Raw genomic sequence first — 24,264 nt, 5'->3', positions numbered from 1 at the left:
TCCACTTCTTGCCTTTGCATAAGCCATCTCTTCTAACTAGAATAACTTCTGCCCATTCTTTGCTTTGTGAATGGTATGTCTTCGTCCAAGATTCTTTTCGAGCGTGCCTCCTTTGGTAAAGTCTTCCTGCTTCCTCACTCTTTCATGCTCTGCAGCCCCGACCCCAGCAAAGCCAGGTGGCTTCTCCTCTGCACTGTCAGAGCACCATGTCTGGTACACTTCTCTCCTCTCCTCTTGTTTCTGTAACAGCCTGTTCACATGCTGTCTTCCCTTGAGACTCAAGGCCCCTCAAAAAAATAAATGGTATGCTTATCATAAAGCCATAGAGTGGGTGCTCAAAACAATTTGATGAATAAATGAATAGATGAATGAAGACAAGGCTGATTGGTTTATTGACAGATTCTGAGAGAATAAAAACTAGACATAAAAATGTAAATGACAAAGAACTTTTAGAGATCCAAAGCCAGGGAAATGGCATGATGAGAAGAGTAGGAGAAAAAAACAAACAAACAAAAAAAACCCTTAAGATGTATGATTATTGTTTTTCATTTCCTTATTATAAAAATATCAGGAATACTAATTTTACTGTGGTCATTTCTCCTTTTTCAGGCACCTTAGTAATAACAGGATAACCTTCTTGAAGCCTGGTGTTTTTGAAGATCTCCACAAATTAGAGTGGCTGTACGTTTAATTTATGTGGCATTTTATGGCGTTGGTTTTTATGTTCTAAAAATGTATAAGTGAATTGATTTTTTTTTTTCTTCTGGCTGGCAGGGTAATTGATGATAATAACCTCAGCCAAATTTCCCCACTAACATTTTATGGACTAAGTTCTCTTATACTCTTGTAAGTATTAAAATTAAAGCAAATGTTTTAATTAAAAGAAAACACATGTATAAAAATTACTGCTTCTCAGAAGGAAGGTGGGGTGGGAAGAGATTATGCATATAAGCATAATCCATGGACACAGACAATAGGGTGGTGAAAGTCTGAAAGGCCATGCAGAGTGAGGGGGCCAATAAGGAAAAAAGGTGGACATATGTAATACTTTCAACAATAAAGATATTTTTTAAAGAATGAGAAACAAAAATATTGGGGTGGGGAGTAATCTTCTTATATTAATAGTTCCTATTCTGGTTTTGTTTTGTTTTATTTTGTTTGTTATTAGTGTTTTGGAGTGTTTTGGGGGGTAATGTTTAAATGTTAAATATTTTGGTTTATTTCTACTTTTTATTTTCATAATTTTCCATATTATTAACTGCTGCATTATTTCTCATTTTATATCTTATTTGAATCATAGGTTGAAAGTTTATGGAAACGTATTTATTTTAGTGGTACTAACTTTCCAAATGCACAACAAAATATAAAAATGATTTTATATATTTCAGTGAGTTTGATCCATGTAAACGATAAATTTACATTTTTTTTAATTACTGTTTTAAGTTTAACAGCAATAAGTTTGGAAATTTTTTTTTAATTTTGGAATTGTTAAAACCCTAAAAAAAAGGCTTTACCACTAAAAACCATTATTTAATTATAGTTTACTAGGGCCCGGTACATGAAATTCATGCACTGGAATGGGAGAGTCCCTCAATCCGGCCTGCCCCCTCTCACAGTCTGGAACCCTCAGGGGTGGGTGAAGCCCCCATCACACCTCTGCTGTTGTTAATGCCGGCAGTGCAAGCCTCGGGCAGTCCTTGGTGGCTGGGCAACTGACACCTGAGGCTTGCCTATACTTCGGGCCGGCCCCGGGCAGCTGGGCAGCTGACATCTGAGGCTTGCCTGTGCCTCGGGCTGGCCCTGGACAGCTGGGAGGCTGAGGGGACTGGGGGGACTCCAGAGGCAGGCGCGTGGGGAGGGCCTGGCCGTGCTGCACGCCTGCTGCCCCGGCAGGGCTGAGGGTTCTGGGTGCTGTGGGCACCGCCATCTTTGAGGGCGTGACAGTCAATTAGCATATGCCCTCTTTATTGGCTGTAGGCACCTCTATCAGGGTGTGACAACAATTAGCATATTCCCTCTTTATTAGCTAGGATAAGACTATTTTGTAGTTTTAACAATTTTTAATATTTTCTGTCTTTTACAATTTGAGTCCATCAAAACTGAATACATCTTCACAGTGATATTTTATTGAAATATTCTTAAGCACACCATTACTGCCTTATATTAATCTCAGTAAAGAAAAATAACATTCATTTAAAAGCACCTCCTTTCTGGCTAGCATGGCTCAATAGTTGAAGGTTGACTCATTATGAACCAGGAGGTCACAATTCAGTTCCCAGTTAGGGTACATGCCTGGGTTGCAGGCTTAACCCCCTACTAGGGGGCATGCAGGAGGCAGCTGATCAATGATTTTCTCTCATCATTAATGTTTCTATCTCTCCCTTCCCCTTCCTCTCTGAAATCAATAAAAATATTTTAATTAAAAATTTAAAAATAACATCACCTCCTTTTTACTGCCCACGATTGAAAGGCACTGGTTGGTTTTTTTGTTTGTTTGTTTGTTTGTTTTGTTTTTGTTACTAGCGTTATTGCTTCATCCATATGACAGATATTATTTATCTAATTTTATCACCAACAAGCATTGAATTATAAAGCACAGGACCAAAATAGAGAAAACAACTAACTTAAGAGATTTTCATGGTTTCATAAGAATAATGATAATACCATGTTTGGCTTAAGTTAAATAAAACTACTAGAAAAAAAATGTGATTTTTAAAATTATTTCTTTTCTTTTTCAGAGGCCTGATGAATAATGTCCTCACCCATTTACCTGACAGACCTCTTTGTCAGCACATGCCAAGACTGAATTGGCTGTAAGTTGCTTTGTCTTTTCTTAAAGAAGTCAACTAACTTTTCTAATTTTGCCTAGTTTGTTTGTATATTAGGTTTTGTAAAATGGTAAATTGTTAATGTCATATCACATTTCCTCAAGTTACTTTAACACGATTTTATTATTAAACATCACATTATCAAACTAACTCCTCTAAACTCTCTCCAAAATAAAATCTCAAAAACAACAACAATAAGCAAACAGACAAAAAAAAAACAACAAAAAAAAAACACGTGGAAGCAGAAAGAAGACAGAAGGGATGGCATAGTATCTATATAACATCTCCCCCTTTTCCCTGTCAACCTATTCACCTATTAATATGTACAAAAAGACTAAATTTTCTAAATTCTGCATAGTGAAAATGTGATACTTAGAATTTATTTTGAAGTCATCACAATAGAATATGTTCCATAAAATTTGTTACCGAATAGCATTGCTTGTTGTAATAAGTATCACTCCACTATTAGAGCTCAGTTACCCTGTAAATTTGATTATTAAAATAAGGTTAAATGAAGAAATAAATAACAAAATAACTATTGGAATATTTGGTCAATAAATGGCAGATACAGTATCATATGAAAACTCCATCTGTTTCTTATTGTGTAGGAAATTCTTGAATTTTTCTTTAATTTCTAAGCCTACAGTAGGTGAAAAATGCCAAATTAAAAGTAAGGGGAAGCCCTGGCTGGTTTGGCTCAATGGGTAGAGTGTCGGCCTTCAGACTAAGGGTCCCAGGTTTGATTCCAATCAAGGTCACCCCTGGGTTGTGGACTCGATCCCCAGTAGGGAGCATGCAGGAAGCAACCCATCAATATCATTGATGTTTCTATCTCTCTCACCCTCTCTTCCCCTTCCTCTCTGAAATCAATAAAAAATATATTTTAAAAAATAAGTAAGGGGAAAGAAGCCCTGGTTTTGCTCAGTTACTAGTGTCGGCCTACAGACCAAAAGGTCAGAGGTTAGATTCCCAGTCAAGGGTATGTAGATGGGTTGCAGGTTTGATTCTAGGGCCAGGTCAGGACTCTTAGGAGGCAACCAATCAATGTATCTCTCTCACATCAATGTTTCTCTCTCTCCTCCACCTCTTTCTCTTCCACATTCTCTCTAAAGATAAATGGGGGGAAAAGATCCATGGATGAGGATTAAAAAAAAGTAAGGGGAAAGGTAGAGTAAGAAACAATTTTTGTAAGAAGTGACAGCTATCAACCTGATAATAAAGCAGGAGTGAGAAGTACTGCAAAAATCAGACATAGTAATTCAAAACATACTATATCTTGGAACTATTTAAAGGAAGGCAAATATCTCAGAAATCATGACTTAGTCCAGAGGGCATCTTGGTGTAGTCATAATGGAAAGGGCAAATTAGCTTTAATATCCTGTGTTGTAATTAAATTTTGGTTCAGGTCAATACATTACTAGTTAACCATGCTTAGCATTTTAAACTTAGTCATAAGTAAATTAGCAATGAAAAAATCATACATTGAGATTAGGAGCAAATATGGCAGATACTAAGTCTTCCCTTTGCTTTAAAAAAGACAGCCATATATCACTTCTGATAAAAATGATCAAGATTTATTACTAAAAAGTGGACTTTTTAAAATTTTAAGTTTTAGCTATCCAAACAACTCATTCCATGTACATTTCTAATAGTGACTGTTCTCCAATTTTAATCCTAGTAATAATTTTTACTTTATAAGTATTTATTTCTTTTAAAATAGTTATAATATATTTACCTTGCCCATGAACTTTTATGTAGCAAGTATAAACTAGAAAATCTGATAGATGTATTGGAAAAAAAAAAAAGTTTAACTCTGATTTAGTGGAAAAATACACTAAAATAAAAAGGCATATGATAGCTCAGGATAATATGCTTTCAAAATATATGGCAGATAACAGATTAAAACTTTTAGTATAGCATTTTCAAGGCAATTTTTAAAACTATAAACACTATAGTAAAGATAGGGAAATTTTAAAAGGAAGCAATATAAGTAATAAATAAGCATATGGACAGATGGACAATAGCTGAAGGAAGGTGAACTAAAAACCAAGAGAGTGAAGTAAACTTTTAATTTGAGATAAGACTTACCAAGATTATATATGGGTTGAAGCTAAAATAAATAATTTGAATATATAGAAAACATGGAGGCTATATTACGAAGCAAGGTACTGGGAGATGTGGAAAATTATGGAAATGTGATACACACTGGGCAATGAAATGAATGAACTAACCTTACTACCATCAACATGGCTCAATTTCAAGAACATAATATGAATTACAAATAAAATATACAGGTTGGGCATATAAGGATATGGAGAACTATTACCATACTTAATAAGTTAAGTCTAATTGATGTATATCAAACTGCAGTGTCCCTTCTCAATAACAGAACTGGCTTATTTGGGACAGCAATGTGCCCAACTAAATCATTACTTTCTGAAACTTCCCTGTATCTAGATCTATCCACGTGACTAACCTCTAACTAATGAGGCTTAAGAAGTGTAGTGTAGCACTTCTGGGAAATCTCCTTGAAGAGGAAAAGGCAGACCCTTCTCTTCCTTCCTTATCCAGAACAAAAGTATATTATGGCCAAGCATCATCTTGGACCATGAATACTAGGACATGTGAATGGTGAATGTGAAAGATCTGGGTTTTTAACCACTTTGTAAAACTACCATACTAGCTCTGGACTGCCTAATTCTAGATTTATTTATTTTTTTCTTAAAAAGAATTCCTTATGTGTTTATGCTGTTATAGTTGGGTCTCTGTTATATGTGTCTGCACCTAATCCTAATAGATATAAAACTGCAAACAAAGAATGCCCAAAGAACATTCACCGAAATTGACCATATATTTTAGGACATACACAAACCAAACCCGAGAAAACATATGGAAGGATTAGCAGGTGCATTTACAGGTAAGTCTATAGATGTTAGGCAGAAAGTCAAAGGCTTTTCCCTCTTTGATCACCTCAGTATTTTTTGTGAAATAGGAGCCAGTAATGTTTGAAAGGTTGAGAGGAAGTAGAGGATAAGGAGGTTTGCATGGTTAGAATGCCACTAGGGATAAGAAAGAAAGTTGAGAAAGAAAAGATAAGATTGTTGGTATTTTTGTTTTGTTATTGTTGTCCTACATATTAAAGAATCAAATTTTTATTTTTGGCAAGTTTTGCCATATATAAAGAGAAAATATAATTAGATTCAGAGGCTCATCAAGTTGGAAAAGTGGTCTAAACAAACAAACCAACAACAACAAAACACTACCCTTTTCAACTCCCTAAAAGCTAGGAGCTGGACAACAAGAAGCAGGTTTGGATGCTTCAGCTAATATGTATGCTGCAAACCAGATCCCTGCATACCAAGGACCAAAACCTCTAATTTTAGGAAGAAAGCCAAAGCAAACTTACAACTCAGGGTTAAGATAAATTTAAAATTAAGTAAAACTAACAATGTAATAAAAAAAAATCCCTAATTTGTGCCTCTATGTGTACATTCCACTGATTTTTCAAATTAATAAATATACTAATTTAAATATAGATACTAGTTTAATTTTTTAAAAAATTCATAAGTAGCTAACAAGATCACCTAAGGCTATTTTCTGAGGCTTAAGAGAGCATCACCACCTGGTGGTAGATTCATAAAACAGCAATGAATATTATGAAAGGCCAAAGCCCTGGCCAAATCTTATGATCATAAGTGCTTAGTTTCCAATATAAGAGAATAATAGGAATTTTTCTTTAAAAGAATGTTCTAGAGTATTGTATTCCATGTAGTACAAAAATAACTTCTACAAAATCCTTGAGTTATGGTACTGCCTCTGTAAAATACCTATAGTGACAACAAGCTGCTTCTCTGAACACCATAGATTGTGAGCTTAAACTTAAAATGTTTTGTGTCCTTCAACCAGTAAATCTAATTTTGTAACCTGATGCAACATTGGAAAACCCTATATCTTATACAGCCTCACTTCAAATATATCTCTCGTTTTACTCTTCTCTATTATAAATACACCCTTTTCACCCTAGCTGGTTTGGTTCAGTGGATAGAGCCTACGGACTGAAGAGTCCTGGGTTCAATTCTGGTTAAGGAAACATGCCTGGGTTACAGGTTCTATCCCAAGTAGGGGATATGCAGGAGGCAGTGAATCAGTTATTCTGTCTCATCATTGATATTTCTATCTCTCCCTCTCCATTCCTCTCTGAAATATACAAAAATATACTTTTTAAAAATAATAATAAATACGCCTTTCTCCAACTGACTTGATTTCTAGGCCCGTTACATCCAGATCTCCCAGATATACTTTGATTTGTCAATATCTATTTTTTATTGCAGTGCCCAAAATAAAACTGACTCTCCCAGATGTAGCCTAGCCAGCAGAATATCGCATTTCCATTATTGCTTCTCACGTTTCCCTTACAGATTTTAGTAGCTGTGTCACACTTTAGCTCATATATTTGAGTCCTGATTATTCCTATAGGCCCATGTTATAGGGTGACCAGTAAACTCCGTATTGGTATAGACTGAGTAGATTTAAAAACCAGCACTTACTTTTGAAAGTACATCCTTAACCTCAGCTAACTCTGGTCTACACACTTTACCCATTAACTGAACAATGAAAGAGGAGCAATAAAAGAATACCTTCATGGTAATTACAAGAGAATAATAAAGCATAAACTTTCTGACAAATTTGGCTGCTTAGACCAGACCAAACTCCTGACAGTGAGTGAGCCACGTAGCAGGAGAGTTCAAGGAGGGTCAATAGGGTGTCGCAAGAACATGTATACACACACTTTGAATAATTATAAAGGCAGTGTTTCTTAAAATGCATTTCATCTTCAATATTGAGCTATCGGCTATTAAAGTGTGAATGCATTTCTTTGGGACCCCTTCTATAGGTAATCCCTAAGCTGGGAGTGGACAACCAAGAATAGCCTTGTGGGGTTTCCTCTGCAATAACCTGTGTGGCAATGTAATAAAGCAATGAGGTTATTTATAGTGGGAAAGGCTGGTGAAAAAAAATGTTCTGGGGAGCATTTAGGCAAGGGAAGTAGAAGCTAAGTATTGTTTTGGCAGGAGCAGCTTCTCAGGCTGCAGCAAAATAGGGTCACATCAACTTAGAGAAATGCCATTGGTAACTCTAGCGGATGCTTAATACAGTCCACTATGAAATCTCTGGTAATAGTGAGTGTCCACCGTAACAAAGATTTTCAGTTTGACTTCTCATTCTTTTCACATTTCTCAGAGTAACATATGTGCCCATATGAACACATGGTAGAGATTCGGTGATTCAAACCATTTTTACAATTAACAGCGAAAAAAAGAAACATTAAATCTATATAAATATTATTTCAGCTGTTATCTAAGTGGCCATCTGTAAGGATCTATATAAAATAAACATCATGTGAAGCGATTTTATTAGAAAGCAAGTCATTCTCAACCAATTTATTTCTCTCTGTGATTAAAATTTAGCTTTATCATCTTTTATGTTTCAGGGATGTTGAAGGCAACCATATCCATAATTTAAAAAATTTGACTTTTACCTCCTGCAGTAGTTTAACTGTTTTGTAAGTAATGTTTTATCCTTTTCAAATAATGTTATATCTCTTTACAAAGAAAATGAATCATTTATGTGAACAGTAGCTAGGATAAACATGCACAGTAGTTACGGAAATTTTTCACTATTGGCTTGAAGTGTTTTTAAACTGAAGCATATTGGCAAAATTACTAAAGTTCAAATTAAGGGTAACCACAAAGTGTCAATATATATAAAGCATCACAATGTCACTGTATTACCTGAGGCCTGTTTTTCCCAATCTGAAATAAAACCCATTTTAGTGGAAAGAAATTCTTAGAGACCACATAGAATCTGTCCTAAGGCCTCAGTATGAGAAACACTAAGCAAAAGTTTTAATCTGTGAGTGTTTTCTCTTTATAAATTATTACTGCAAAGTTTGTAAGGGGCGAGATTACTTATAGTCAAAATTAAATTTTAAAAAAATATTGCAGAATGTTCACACCTTCTGTATATAATTGTGGACACCAGGATAAAACTTAGAATGTTGCTGAGTTTCATTTATCCTTATTATGCCTCTCTGGCCTATTTTAAATTCACACTGCCTCTTCCATGAAAGTCAAGGATTCTGGGGCTTCCTTTAATATAAAAATGCAGCTGCCTAATTCACAGTTGATTTTTCCAGGACGGTGTTTTTCAAACTGTGAGTTGCAACTCACAAGTGAGTGATGAAAGTAATGTAGTACGTCCTGATCATAATTTTTTTTTAAAATTGAATTGAATAAAAATATGAGAGTGTAATTCCCATAATTAAATGTATTGTTTCAAGAGTCTTGGATTATGCCCCAAAGTAAAATGCATTTCTTTTACTGAAGGTTACCATGGAAAACTTTGAAAACCATCATGTTAGAATATGCAGGACCCCTGTGTATCGGCAATGCAATAGCTACCACTAAAACAACAATAACTTTCCTCCAATTATGCCTCCCATTGCAATGAATTCAGGCCATTGAAATATTTGAACTCTTCTGCAGTGAGTTCAGCAGTTTTGAGATGCAGTATGCTCTATATCAATCATGCAAAATAGTTCATATGGATGTTCATATTAATTATCCTAAAGAAACCAAATTGTGCCCAGCCAGGTGTGGCTCAGTGGTTGAACAACAACCCAGGAACTAAGAGGTCACTGGTTCAATTCCCGGTCAGGTATATGCCTGGGTTGCGGGCTTGATCCCCAGGGTGGGGTGTACAGGAGGCAGCCAGTCAATGATTCTCTCTCATCATTGATGTTTCTATCTCTCCCTTCCTCTCTTTTCCTCTCTGAAATCAGTTAAAGTACATTAAAAAAAAAACTGCACCTAAAGAATATGTATAAAATATATATCCAAAAAACTTAGAACTTCTTTTTTGTTCTACTTGTGTTTGCTTTTTAAGAAACTTCTGCATGATGTTATTTATGTTTTCTCTTGGCCCAGAGATATTGGAAGGAGGTGGTACTGGTTTGGAGTGCTGGGAAGAAATAAATACTTAAGGATGGGATAAGGCCAATTTCTAAGCATGTCACGCAGTGCTTAAAGAATTGGGAATCCTCTTACTTTTCTATGAGTTAGTCCTTTATGCTAGCTCGTCCACATGAGATCCTGCAGAAGTGAACTTCCAAGAGTTACAGTCATCATTCAGCATCCCAAACTAGAGCTCTAACGTGGTCCAGCTTAGGCTAAACTTCTTCAGCAACTCTACCCGAAGTTACATCAACTTCCAAATATGTATGAGTGACATCATTTAGGGGATATTTTGTTAGACAAACATACTACATGGGCTGAAGAAGCAGCTCTAAAACAGCTCTCTAATGCTCTCGATGGTCTTGAGAATCAGACTGTTCTCAAGAGTTGAGACCGTCACAATTTCCCTTGCAAAGCTCTTACCTATTTCACTTTAAAATTAGAATGTTTTGTTTTTGACATTATTAAAAGATTTGGAAATTTGAGTTTAAAATTAGGTTGAATAACTTATCATACACCTTCAGATTATCTTGATATGAAAAGTGCACCATATATATATATATATATATATATATATATATAAAATTACCTTTTATAAATATATATATAGTTTTTGCAGGCTGTTCATCTCCTCTAACAACTCATTTTTTAAGAAGCTATAATGTGTGTGTTGTTTTTTCACTTTTAGGATAATGGGGGGAAACAAAATTAATGATCTAAAAGAAAATACGTTTGCACCTCTCCAGAAACTAGACGAATTGTAAGTTTGATTAAACATATAATGATAAAATTTTTCTTTCTACTGTTGTAGTTCACATTTGCTCTACATATATGCTTTTATATGTTAAGAAATATTTATTATCTCTTTTCCTAGCATAATTTATATACATCTTGGACCACAAAGGAATTCTGAGAGTATATAAAAATATGTGTTAAAGGAAAATATAAAATAGATATTTGAGGAAAGTGAAGTAAAGGAAACATAGATGCAGAGAAAAGAATAAAGTTAGGGTAAATTTTATAAATAAAATACATCTGACACCACTTTGTTCCACTGCTAGAGGGACAGCAAATTTGTCTTTAAGTTTCCTAAAGAGCTAGTATTCAGAGACCATTACGATAAAAGGATTCACTTTGCTAATTCTGAAACCAAAGGATAATCTCTGATTCATAAAGAAATTAAACACTGCCATGGGTAACATCCAAACCTATAATAGAAGAGAGAGATAAATTAAATCAGCTATTTATAATGTCCCTTTTAAAAAATCAGTAACAATTCCAAAATAAGACCCAAAGCATGAAGGCATGGAACAGACTGTCACTCCCCTTTTCTTTTATTCTTTTTTTTTTTTTTATTAACTTTTAGAGTTCTGGTAATTAATATTAATCATTAATAGCATTGTTAAAATTGCTAGTAATCAAGTATAGAGCAATAAATAAAGTCTTAAGAAAATAATTGGACTTTTTCAATTATTTCCCTAGGGATTTAAGAAATAATAAGATTGAACATCTTTCACCATATGTATTTAAGGATCTAAAGGAGCTCTCAAAATTGTAAGATTGATATTTTGTCATTTCATTTCTTTATTTTTTTACTTTTTATATTTTAAATTGTGATAAAAAATGTACAACATAAAATTACCATTTTAACTATTTTTAAGTGTACAGTTCAGTGGCATTAACTACATTTACGTTATTATAAAAACATCATCACCATCTATCTCTAGAACTTTTTATCTCCCCAAACTGGAACTCCATACCTGTTTAACAATAATTTTCCATTATCCCCACACACACCAACATTTACCACTCTATGTTCTGTCTTTATAAATTTGACTCCCTTAGGTACCTCATATAGGTGAAATCATTCAATAGCTGTCCTTTTGTGACTTGCTTATTTCACTTAGCATAATGTCTTCAGATCCATCCATGTTGTAGTATGTGTCAGAATTTTTGAGTATTATTTTTCTAAATAATAATATTAATTCTATAATTCTATTTATTTAATTTTACAATTAATGAATTAATATAATTGTTCACAGTAACAATCCATTGCATGCATATACCATAATATGCTTATCTATTCATCCATTGATGGACACTTAGGTTGTTTCCACCTGTTAGCTGTTGTGAGTAATGCTGCTATGAACATGGGTGTACAAATATCAGTTCAAGACCTTGCTTTCACCCAGCCTGTGTGCTTCAGTGGTTGAGCATTGACCATGAACTAGGAGGTCACTGGTTCAATTCCAGGTCAGGACATATGTCCAGATTGCATGCTCAGTGTATAGGAGACACCAATTGATGTTTCCATCTCTCTATCTCTCTCCCTTCCTCTCTCTGAAATCAATAAAAACATATTTAATTTAAAAAAAAAAAACATTGCTTTCAGTTCTTTTCATATGTAGCCTTAGAGTTGTTGGATCAACTTTGAGGCTACATGTTCTTAATTTTTCAAAGAAATATCATACTGTTTTCCATAGTGGCACATCATTTTCCTTTCTCACTGGTAGTATGCAATGGTTCCAGTTTATCCACATCTTCAACTACACTTTTTATTTCCTATTTTGTTAATAATAGCTATCCTAATGGATATGAAGTGGCATCTCATGTTTTTGATTTGTATTTCCCTAATGGTTAATTATGTTGAATACTTTTTAATTTGCTCATGCATTCGTATATTTTTTGGATAACATATAATATTATTTTACCCATTTTAAATTGTGTTTTGTTATTGTTGTTCTTGAATTATAGAAGTTCTTTATATAGTGTATATATTAAATCTTTTCAGATACAATTTGAAAATACTTTCATTCTGTAGGTTGCTTTTTCACTTTGTTGAGAGTATCTTTTATGCAAAAAAAAAAAAAAGTTTTTAATTTAGATGTAGTCCAATTTTTCTATCTTTACTTTTGTTGCCTGTGCTTTTGGTGTCATATGCAAGAAATCTTTGCCCAATCCAATGTTATGATCCTTTTCCCTGGATTTTCTTCCAATAGTTTATAGTTTTAGCTTTTATATTTAAATCTTTTATCTATTTTGAGTTAATTTTATAAATGGTGCAAGCTAGCAATTTTCAACCTTATTTATCTTTAGGGCTTTCTGCATAAACTAATTACTAAAATTCTGTGGCACACAAAAAATATATTTTTGGCCAATCTGAAAAAAAAAATAGGTGTAATTTTGATTCATTCACACCAGACAGCTATTGTTAAGTTGACTGTTGTCATTTTTTTATTTGACAATCTAAGGGAAAAGAGGTCAGTGTCCCTCACTAAATAGTCAAGTATTGCATGTTTTAAAAATTCTTGTGGCACATGGGTTGAAAATTGCTGGTGTAACCTAAGGGTCATGTTCTTTTTATTTATTTATTATTTATTTTTATTTTTTTTGTATGTGAATATCTATCTAGTTTTCTCAGCACCATTTGTTGAAAAGACTACCCTTTTCCCATGGAACAGTCTTGGCACTCTTGTTGAAAAACATTTGACCAAATACATAAGAGTTTATTTCTGAACTATCTATTCCATTGTCTACACAGGGGTGGGCAAAAGTAGGTTTATGATTGTGAGTACATGAAACACAATTTATTCTTACATTATTAGTTATTAACTAGAGGCCCGATGCACAAAATTTGTGCAAGGGGCTCGGCCCTCATAGCCATGGCCCTTGCAGCCCTGGCTTCAATCCCAAAGGTTGTCAGGAAGGTCGTCCAGAAGGGCGTTCAGCTGTCTGGACTAATTAACATATTATGTTTTTTTTATTATAGATTATTGTATTATTTATTTGTATTACGACTGCAAATATACTTTTGCCCACCCACCCCAGTATATCTATCTTTATGCCAGTACCACATGGTTTGATTACTGTATTTTTGTAGTAGATTTTGAAATCAGGAAGTGTGAGACCTCCAACTTTGTCCTTCTTTTTCAAGATTATTTTGGCTATTCGGGCTCCCTTGAGATTCCACATGAACTTTAAGATAATTTTTTTTTCTGCAATCTATATTGGGATTTTGATAGAAATCGCACTAAATCTGTAGATTACTTTGGGTAACATCTTAATAATAGGAAGTCTTCCAATTCATAAGCATAGAATTTATTGATGTCCTCTCTAATTTCTTCCAGCAACATTTTGTTTTCAAAATATAATCCTTTCATCTATTTAGTGAATTTTCTCCTAAGTATTTTATCCTTTGATGCTATTACAAGTGGAATTTTTTTCCTATTTTATTTTGGATTGTTTATTATCAGTATACATAAATACATTTGGTTTTGTACTTGGGAACTTTGCTGAATGTGTCTATTAGTTTAACAGGTGTTTTTTGTGTGTGTGTATGAAATCTTTAGGGCTTTCTACATGTAAGATCATTTCATCTGTAAACAGAGGTCATTTTCCTTCTTCCTTTCTAATCTGGGTGCTTCTTTATTTCTTTTTATTGCCTAGTTGCTCTGGCTAGGACTTTCAGTACAATGTTGAAAAGAAGTGATAAACATGAACATCCTTGTCTCATTACTGATTTTAGAGAAAAAACGTTCAGCCTTTCACTACTGACTATTACATTGGCTGTGGACTTTCATATATGACCTTCATTATGTTAAGATGGTTTCTTTCAATTCCTAAACTATTGAGTCCACTTTTATTTGTTTTTTTATATGTACAATTAATTTTTCAATGTAATTCTTCCTCTTTCCTTCTTTCTGTAATCACCACCTCTCCCCCAGGGACACCCCTCTTCCCCACCCCCACCTGACTAATGGTCTAATCTAGAATAAATGTCTTCAAAAGAGAACTTGCCCTGAGAAACTCCTTTTAATCAATGCTTCTTGTTTCAAGGTGCTTTTTACAAAGATTCATTCAAATTCTGCTGTACTATTTGATTTACCTTTTATTCCTAGCTAGAGCCTTTTACTTTTAATTATGCCTCACAAATTGCTAGTGCTACATACCACTCTTTGACATATAATTTATGTAAAAAATTCTCAATGTGATTCTATGAATTCAAATTTTTAAAAATTTACCTTTATAATTGAAATTATTCTAGTCCACTTTGTTTGTTCTTCCCATTGACTCCCCCCACCTCCCCAACCCTACACATCCACCAGCCTTCACCACTCTATTGTCTATGTCCAAAGGCTATGAATATATGTATATAAATTCCCCAGGTTAATCTCTCCCAACCCACCCACCCCACCCCCACCTTTTCTCTGAAATTTGTCAGTTTGTGCCATGCTTCCCTGTCTAGATTTTTCTATCATTTAAACCACACCTGATCCTAGGCAAGATGTGAAGTAGGTGTAGCTCCTCCCTGGGTACCCTACAATGTTTCTGGAGGGAGCTATTTCTTAACAATTTCACCTCCATGGTGATGTCTTAGTTCGTTCTCTCTCTCTCTCTCTCACTCTTTCTCTCATTCTCTTTCTCTCATCCTAGATAGATAGATGATAGATAGATAGATAGATAGATAGATAGATAGATAGATCACTTATACAATTATAGAGTACTTCCTAAGAGCCAGGAACTGTTTTATCTTCATTAATTCATTTAAATGCTAATGTATGCTATGAGGCACGTGCTCTTACGGTACTTTTTTTGTTAATGTTTAAAAGTAACCCAAAGTTAGCAGATATACTTTATCTCTCCTCAATCAGTTTATAGAAATAACTTATTGCTGCCTTTTTTAAAACACAGGAATCTTTCCTATAACCCAATCAAGAAAATTCATGCAAATCAATTTGATTCTCTTGTCAAACTCAAGTCTCTGTAAGTATATGCTTATGGGGATGTTTTATGATAAAATAGTTATTTGTATACTAATAGCTAATAAATTCTATGAAATAAGATTTATAGAATCTTTCAAATCAGAAGCTTTATCCCCAGGATATTAGTTAAGCTCCATAAAAACATATATGATGACTGGACTATAAACAGATAACTATTAGTTTTATCTTATATATTGGTAAACTAAAAATTAGATAATGATGAATCATTTCAAATTTTTCTATAATCACCAGTAGCTTATATTGGATTGATTGCTTCAAACCTCTGAAGGCATCTATGCATATTCATTCCTCCATTAGCACTGGAGTTCTAGGATTTATATGCCCATCTTTATTCCAAGAGAGAATATTCTAGATTACATAAATCATCACTTGTACCATAAAAACATATTCTGATAGGTTCTAAGAATTGCCTTAAAAGATAAGCTTCAGTTCATTTAAGTGTTCCCTTAGCAAAGTGACTTTTTTTTTAGAAAAAAATATTTTAAAGTTATTAGAAATTTTTCAAAAATATAAAACTCCTCTGCCATTTTAATATTGTCTAAAAGATAATGCTTGTTCATTTATTCTGCAAACATTTATTGAATGGTTATTATCACAAAGCATTATGCCATGATCTATGAGCATACAAAAAAATTCAAATAAGGGATAAATATATGAGTATGTGTGAATAACAGAATCAAAAAGGGGTTGAGTAAGTGCCTAAAGCAGGCTGAGTTTGAATGTTTGGTTTAGAGTATATGTTAACTAACAGCATTTTATTAAATTGTCTTTTGCAAAAATAAATAAGTAAATAAATAAATAAAATTGTCTTTTGCAAAACCTCATTTTATTTTACCCTAAATAACATGTTATTTATATCATGAATTTGATATTTTCAGCAGTCTAGAAGGAATTGAAATTTCAAATATCCAACAAAGGATGTTCAGACCGCTTATGAATCTCTCTCACATGTAAGCAGATGTTTTTCTTGTTCTTCACCTTGATTTTAATATTTTATGTTCCCACATGTATTGGGCTAATGCATCCATACCCCCAATCCATCCAATCTGTTAACATTTCCTAGTGACTAAGTTGCCTAAACAATAACCATGGAAGCACAGAGTAGAGAGCGCTTAACTCTCCCTTCCCCTGAGGGTTCAAAAGCAAGATCAGTGGCAGCAACAATATACCAAACACTAAAAACCCAAACTAGTTTCATTGATGGGTTCTCTTGATCACATGCTACAGTTTATTTATATTCTAAGACGTGGCTAGCATTTGGATATTCATTATGCCTACTTGCTGCTCTCACCCACATATTCTTTTACAGTAAAAATCAAGTTAATGAGAATTAAACTTAGATTTAGAGCTTCAGTATTCCTAATGTTTTACAATCCCCTGAGTCTCATTAGTAAGACATTTTCTTTCTACTGAGAAAATGTAGGAAATACATATTCATGAATAGTAAGGCCGAATTAAATTTAAAATCTTATTTTAACTCCCTCTTTGCACACCAGCTATTTTAAGAAATTCCAGTACTGTGGATATGCACCACACGTTCGCAGCTGTAAACCAAACACTGATGGAATCTCATCTCTAGAGAATCTCTTGGCAAGCATCATTCAGAGAGTGTTCGTCTGGGTTGTGTCTACAGTTACATTCTTGGGAAACATCTTTGTCATTTGTATGCGACCTTATATCAGGTCTGAGAACAAGCCGCATGCCATGTCAATCATATCTCTCTGCTGTGAGTATTTCCTGACTGAAAAGGAATTCTAGTTTCAAAATATAGAAAAGCATTGCTATTCAAAATTTAGTAAACAGGGACAGACAGAATTAGGAGATTTTAAATTTTTCTCCTTTTTGCTTATATATTGTTTTCACATTCACTATAATGGAAATAAAATTTCTTTAGTGATGAGAAAGAAAATAAGTTTTATTTTATTTTTCCAGTCTCCCTTCCCCTCCTCCCTTCTGACAGCTGTCAGTCTGTTCCCTGCATTCATGCCTCTGGTTCTATTTTGTTCATCAGTTTATTTTGTTCATTAGATTCCACATGTAAGTGAGATCATATGGTATTTGTCTTTCTCTGGCAGGCTTATTTCACTTATAAGTAATAATCTCCAGGTACCTCCATGGTGTTGCAAAAGGGAAGATTTCCTTCTTTCTAACAGCCATGTAATATCCCATTATGTAAATGTACCATAGCTTTTTTATCCACTCATCTTCTGATGGGCACTTGGGCTGTTTCCAGATCTTAACTATTGTAAATTGCACTGCTATGAACTTAGGGGTGCATATATTCTTTAAAATTGGGATTCTTAGGATATATTTCCAGAAATGGGATCATTGGGTCAAAAGGCGGTTCCATTTTTAATTTTTTGAGGAAACACCATACTGTTTTCTACAGTGGCTACACCAGTCTGCATTCCCACCAGCAGGGCACGAGGGTTCCCTTTTCCCCACACCCTTGCCAGCACTTGTCATTTGTTGATTTATTGATGGTAGCCGTTCTAACAGGTGTGAGGTGATATTTCATTATGGTTTTAATTTTTTATCACTCTATGATTAGGGACCTTGAGCATTTTTTCTTCATGTCTATTGGCCATCTGTATGTCGTCTTTGGAAAAGTTTCTATTCATGACCTTTGCCCGTTTTTTAATTGGATTGTTTGTCTTCATGGTGTTGAATTGTGTATAAGTTCTTTACATATTGTGGAGATTAACCCCTTTATTGATGTATCATTGGTGAATATGAAAATAAGTTTTAAAAGACGAAAACTCAATCACTTTACACAGATTAATGAAGTTCTCATTTATTACTTTGCCACATAAACAACCTCTTATTTATTACAATAGTTTTCTTCCCTGGAGGCATAATATATATATATATTTTTTAATATATTTTATTGATTTTATACAGAGAGGAAGGGAGAGAGATAGAGAGTTAGAAACATCGATGAGAGAGAGTCATCGATCAGCTGCCTCTTGCACACCCCTTACTGGGGATCTGCCCGCAACCAAGGTACATGCCCCTGACCGGAATCGAACCTGGGACCCCTCAGTCCCCAAGCCGATGCTCTATCCATTGAGCCCAACCGGTCCCGGCGAGGCATAATATATTATTAAAGCTTGTAAATCTTTTACTATGAATAAAACCTTTCATGGTCATATTTTTATATCTAAAGCTATATTTATCTTTTTGTTTGAATGTCCAATTCATGAATATTGACTTAGTTGTTTTTCTGGACTCTGAGATCCTAGAATCTTTTGCAGTCATAATTTGAAATATCTAAAGAAAATGTTTTTAGTTCATATAAAATATTTAAAAGTTTTTGAAATGTGATCGCAAGCTATTATGTTAAATGAGGGCTACAAAGAAAAATGAGCATGAAACTAGCCATCAGGATGTTCATAGTGTAAGTAACGTGGTCTATAATTTACCTATATTCCCTCAAGCAAGCATCAATCTACATACTGTGTGCTGTCCCATGTCTTAATCCTATCTTCATTCAAAGTCTAATGTTCAATTGTGTGAGGGGTTTTTTCATTGCAAGCTACCTAAGCAATTATTTTGTATTGGTAGTTATAAAATTTTGTATTGTTATAAAATTTTGAGGACTCTCAACTTCCTTGGTGAAGGCCAGAATGTAATTTCAGTATTTAAGGATTAGGGTCAGCCTTATGATTTATACACAGATGTGATTTTAGGAACTTTGTGTAGACTACTTGTGCAGTCAAAAAAAATTTAAAATAAAGAGAAAAAAAATCTTATCTACTTTCAGATATGTAATGTTTGCTTAAAAAGCAAATATACCAAGTAGGGCCTAAAATGAGACAGAGAAAGGTTAAAAAAAAAGGGGGGGGGGGAACAGAACTTGAGAGAACAGGCCTGCTTAGGCTAGCTCTGGGTAAACAATGTAAGCCCCCTGAAATTGTACTGACTGTAAAGCACGTCAGAATTATTTGTATTCTAAATTATGGGCCTCAAAATTCAGAATCATTAACTCGCACAGCAACTTCTGAATTATTCTCTCTGGGATTTTGGATGATATCTTTTGGTTATTAAGCTGAGAGAATTTCAGTGGAAGAGGTGAACCAAGTAATAACATCCCCATCTTGGTCCCTAATCCAATGCTCAATATAATTGCATTTTATTCATTTATTCAACACTTCTGGGGTGATGGAGCTAGAATGAAAAACATGAACAGACAAGATCCCTGCTCACACAGACATACATGTTCTAGGAGAACAGAGAAATTATTACTTTTTAGTTGTAAAGGATATTATAAATGTGGTTATCAAAGAGAGTTGAAGAGGCTCTTACCCATAAATGAATTGTTAGAATAAAAATTTGCTGCCCCAAGATGGAAGAAACTTGACTAGTTTATTATTTTTGCTAAAATATTAGATATGTTATGAATATATAATATTACATATACTCAAATATCAATGCTTATTGATAAGTCTATTATACCTATTTATTTCTCTAAATTTGTGACATTTACTGATCCCTATAGGTGCTGACTGCCTGATGGGGATATACTTATTTGTGATTGGAGCCTTTGACCTAAAGTTTCGTGGAGAATACAATAAGCATGCGCAGATGTGGATAGAGAGTTTTCATTGTCAGCTTACGGGGTCTTTGGCCATCCTCTCTACGGAAGTATCAGTATTACTTTTAACATTTCTGACAGTGGAAAAATACATCTGCATTGTGTATCCCTTTCAATTTTTGAGACCTAGAAAATGCAGAACAATTACAATGTTGATTCTCATTTGGATTATTGGGGTTATAGTGGCTTTTGTGCCATTGAGCAATAAGGAATTTTTCAAAAATTACTATGGCAACAATGGAGTATGTTTCCCTCTCCATTCGGAAGACACAGAAAGTATTGGAGCCCAGATTTATTCAGTGACAATTTTTCTTGGTAAGAAATTCTGTATTATGAGCCTTTTCACACAAAGGTTGCAATAAATCACAACGTGAACCTTGTTATACCTTCTAATGTTTACAAAAATTTTATATGAGATCTTCTAACCAGTTTTTCTCATTCACATTGGTGGTGAATTCTATCAGAATAGCCTAAAGGGATTTTTAAAATTTTCCTTTTATCATATAAATTCCAACATGATGCACCTTAATAAAAGACAAGACACTAAACACTTGTATATTATGCAATCACCCTAACAATACTAAGCAAAATATATTTTAACTCTTTGCCTTTATACTATGAACAAATTCAAAGTAGCCAGACAAGTTTTTGGCGTGAGTACACATACAAGTGTTTTCTCTTGTCATTTTCTTTTCAGAATATAATAAAATAATTGAATTATTACAAAAATAATACTAGAAAGGTTAGTTTAATATAATAGGCCCCATATATTCATTGAATCACTATAATCTCATTTTAATATGCCATTTCAAAATTAAACATTTCATTCTTCCTCATTACTTCCAAAATACTTTAAAATCTTAAAAATTCATGATTTCTATATACCCAAGCAATTATGAAGTACAAAAAAAAAAATATTGGTCTTTGTTTCTTAACAACAGCTAAGAGTATGTTTTGTTTGTTTGTTTTGAAAGAATATTTATATACATGAACAATAATTTTTGTGTCCTAAATAGGTGTTAACTTGGTGGCATTTATCATCGTAGTTTTTTCCTATGGAAGCATGTTTTACAGCGTTCATCAAAGTGCTCTAACAGCAAGTGAAATACGGAATCAAGTTAAAAAAGAGATGACTCTTGCCAAACGGTTTTTCTTTATTGTATTTACTGATGCATTGTGCTGGATACCCATTTTTGTACTGAAATTTCTTTCATTGCTTCAAATAGAAATACCAGGTACTACTTTTTTCTTCTTTATATAAAAACAAAAATAATGTATCTGTTTCTGCAGTATACCTCTAGGAAAGAAAACTAAAATCCTTAACACTAACTTGTTTCAAGAAATGTAAGTCAGTTATATGTACTTCATGTTCTCTTCTCAAATAAAATGTTCTCTGGGAAGAAGCTGTTCACTTATTTCCATAAATACCTAAAACCACAATTACTGTTGGGACAAAGGAACAATTACTCAAATAAACTATACTCAATGTAGTGAAATTCTGGTAATCCCATGCTTAAGATGACCAGAAAGGAACATAGATGAAAACAATGATCAAATAATTATTTATTTCAGAAGGTAAGACATTTTTCTTCCCTGAATGCATAGCAATTCAAAGTATGATACCCCAGAGTATGAGAGGTGAGAGAAGAAAACACTCTTGACATTTAAAAATAATGTATATCACACTCATTAAGATGACTATCATTTCAAAAATAGCAAGTATTGGTGAGGATGTGGAGAAAGTGGCACTCTTATGCTTTGCTGATAGGAATGGAAAATGGCACCACTGCTATAGAAAGCACTGTGATGGTTTCTCAAGAAATTAAGCATACAATTACCATATTTCTGAGCAATTCCACTAATGGTTATTGTCCAAAAGAGTTAAAAGAAGTAACTCAGACATTCATACACCCATGTTCAGAGCAGCAGCATTCATAATCACCATAGGTGGAAACAACCCAGGGTCCATCAATGAATGAATGAATGAACAAAATGTGTTACACACACAAAATGCAATATTATTCAGACGTACAGAAGAAGGAAAGGATGATACATGCTACAACATGGATGGACCTTGAAAACATTATGCTAAGTGAAGTGAGCCAATCACAAAAGGACAAATATTATATGATTCTACATCTAGGAGGTAACTAGAGTAGTCAAATTCATAGAGTCAGAAAGGTTGCTAATGGTATTGTTAAGGGTTGGGAGGAGAAGGGGATGTGGAGTTATTAATAGGTACAAAGTTTCATCTTGGCAAGCTAAAGACATTTTGGAGATGCATAGTGGTTATGGTGCATAATAATGTGAAATGTGCTTATATACTTAAAAATGATTAAAATTGTAAATTTTATGTTAAGTCTATTTTACAGTTTTAGAAATGTGCAAAGTCCTGTTAACTATATGTACAGTACAGAATACATTCACATTGTTAAAAATTTATAAACATACATTTTTAATTTTGTTTTATCCCATGGTTTGTGGTAATATATCTGACATTTTATAAGCAATGAAGAAGAAAGACAGCATTAACTAAATTCTAATAAAAATCTGAGAATTTAGTAGATGCATACATAATATAGTAATTTTCGAAAATAAGGTTAGTCAAAGATGTTTTTACTGAAATAGTGAAAAGTGTAAAAATGCATACCTATTTTTAAGAACCAAATAAATAGTTAAAAAGAAATTTATTAAATATATGTTCTGAGCAATATTATATATACTAATAATTAAAATATTTTAAAAGGCATGATTTAATACCAAACAATAGTTTTTTGTTTCTCTCACATTGATATTTCTCTCTGACTTTCCCTCTCTCTTCCACTTTTTCTAATAATCAATGGAAAAATATCAATTGAAGATTTTTTATTTTTAAAAAATATTTTATTGATTTTTTACAGAGAGGAAGGGAGAGGGATAGAGTGTTAGAAACATCAATGAGAGAGAAACATCGATCAGCTGCCTCCTGCACACCCCCAACTGGGGATGTGCCCGCAACCAAGGTACATGCCCTAGACCGGAATCAAACCTGGGACCTTTCAGTCCGCAGGCCAACGCTCTATTCACTGAGCCAAACCGGTTAGGGCTATGGAAGATTTAAAAAAAAAAAAAAAGAATTAAAAATAATCTTTATGTGAGTAATGCTAAAAAGCCTGAATCAGAATATTAAATGAAATCATATTTTAATAATATATAGTCATTTGATGGAAAATATTTCTACCTTATAGAATATTTTTCTGGTATATTCAAGAAAAGCTATTTAGCAATGAACCCTGGTTTTTCTGTAGCACAAACACTCCCCTTGAACACTGGTACCCTGGAAAGATATCCTGGAATCACATATAGACTTTGTATTTAATTATGAGACATCCAAATGGAAAAATAAACACTTGAAAGAGGCTGAGGTACAAAGAAGGGAAAGGGGTTTCTATAACTTGAAAACATCCATAAATACTAAACTATGTCATTTTTCTCTTCCAGGTACCATAAACTCTTGGGTAGTGATTTTTATTCTGCCTATCAACAGTGCTTTGAACCCAATTCTCTATACTCTGACTACAAGACCATTCAAAGAAATGATACATCAGTTTTGGAATAACTACACACAGAGATCAATTGGCAGCAAAAGAAGTCGGCAAACACATACTCCATCACTTATGTGGATAGAAATGTGGCCGCTGCAGGAGGTGCCCCCTAGATTAATGAAGCCAGCTCTTTTCACAGACCCCTATGAATTGTCCCTAATTTCTCAATCAACCAGACTCAATTCCTATTCATAACTGACTCTGACCCCCGTTGGGATGCTTCAAAATGGATTTATTAGTATAAAATGAATGCCACAAAATTAATAATTTACATTAATGGCTAAGATAAATGAGGGAAATAAATTATTTTGATAATGTGTATATACTAGCACATGTTTTATATAGAAAATTTAAGAAAATCTACTTCAGAAAGATTCTTTTTTTAAAAATATGTTTTATTATTATTATTTTTTTTTTTTGAGAGAGAGAGAGAGAGAGAGAGAGAGAGAGAAAGAGGAATGG

General features: G+C 33.7%; 1 protein-coding gene across 1 annotated transcript in view; it reads left to right on the top strand.

Moving 5' to 3' along the window:
* RXFP1 (relaxin family peptide receptor 1) overlaps positions 1–23,997 on the top strand; it is a 78,734-nt gene extending 54,737 nt beyond the window's left edge. Inside the window, exons 7-18 of the mRNA XM_036424806.2 lie at positions 610–681; positions 775–846; positions 2,739–2,813; positions 8,320–8,391; positions 10,530–10,601; positions 11,324–11,395; positions 15,533–15,604; positions 16,503–16,574; positions 17,121–17,350; positions 20,123–20,533; positions 21,235–21,453; positions 23,699–23,997. Of these exons, the coding sequence (XP_036280699.1) occupies positions 610–681; positions 775–846; positions 2,739–2,813; positions 8,320–8,391; positions 10,530–10,601; positions 11,324–11,395; positions 15,533–15,604; positions 16,503–16,574; positions 17,121–17,350; positions 20,123–20,533; positions 21,235–21,453; positions 23,699–23,997 (1,738 nt within the window). The remainder of the gene's footprint in view (positions 1–609; positions 682–774; positions 847–2,738; positions 2,814–8,319; positions 8,392–10,529; positions 10,602–11,323; positions 11,396–15,532; positions 15,605–16,502; positions 16,575–17,120; positions 17,351–20,122; positions 20,534–21,234; positions 21,454–23,698) is intronic.
* Positions 23,998–24,264: the final 267 nt, after the last annotated feature.

Source organism: Pipistrellus kuhlii, unplaced genomic scaffold (assembly GCF_014108245.1).
Source record: "Pipistrellus kuhlii isolate mPipKuh1 unplaced genomic scaffold, mPipKuh1.p scaffold_m20_p_8, whole genome shotgun sequence".
NCBI classification, from domain to species: domain Eukaryota; kingdom Metazoa; phylum Chordata; class Mammalia; order Chiroptera; family Vespertilionidae; genus Pipistrellus; species Pipistrellus kuhlii.
The sequence above is the reverse complement of the archived record's forward strand: the minus strand, read 5'-3'. Positions and strand labels throughout refer to the sequence as shown.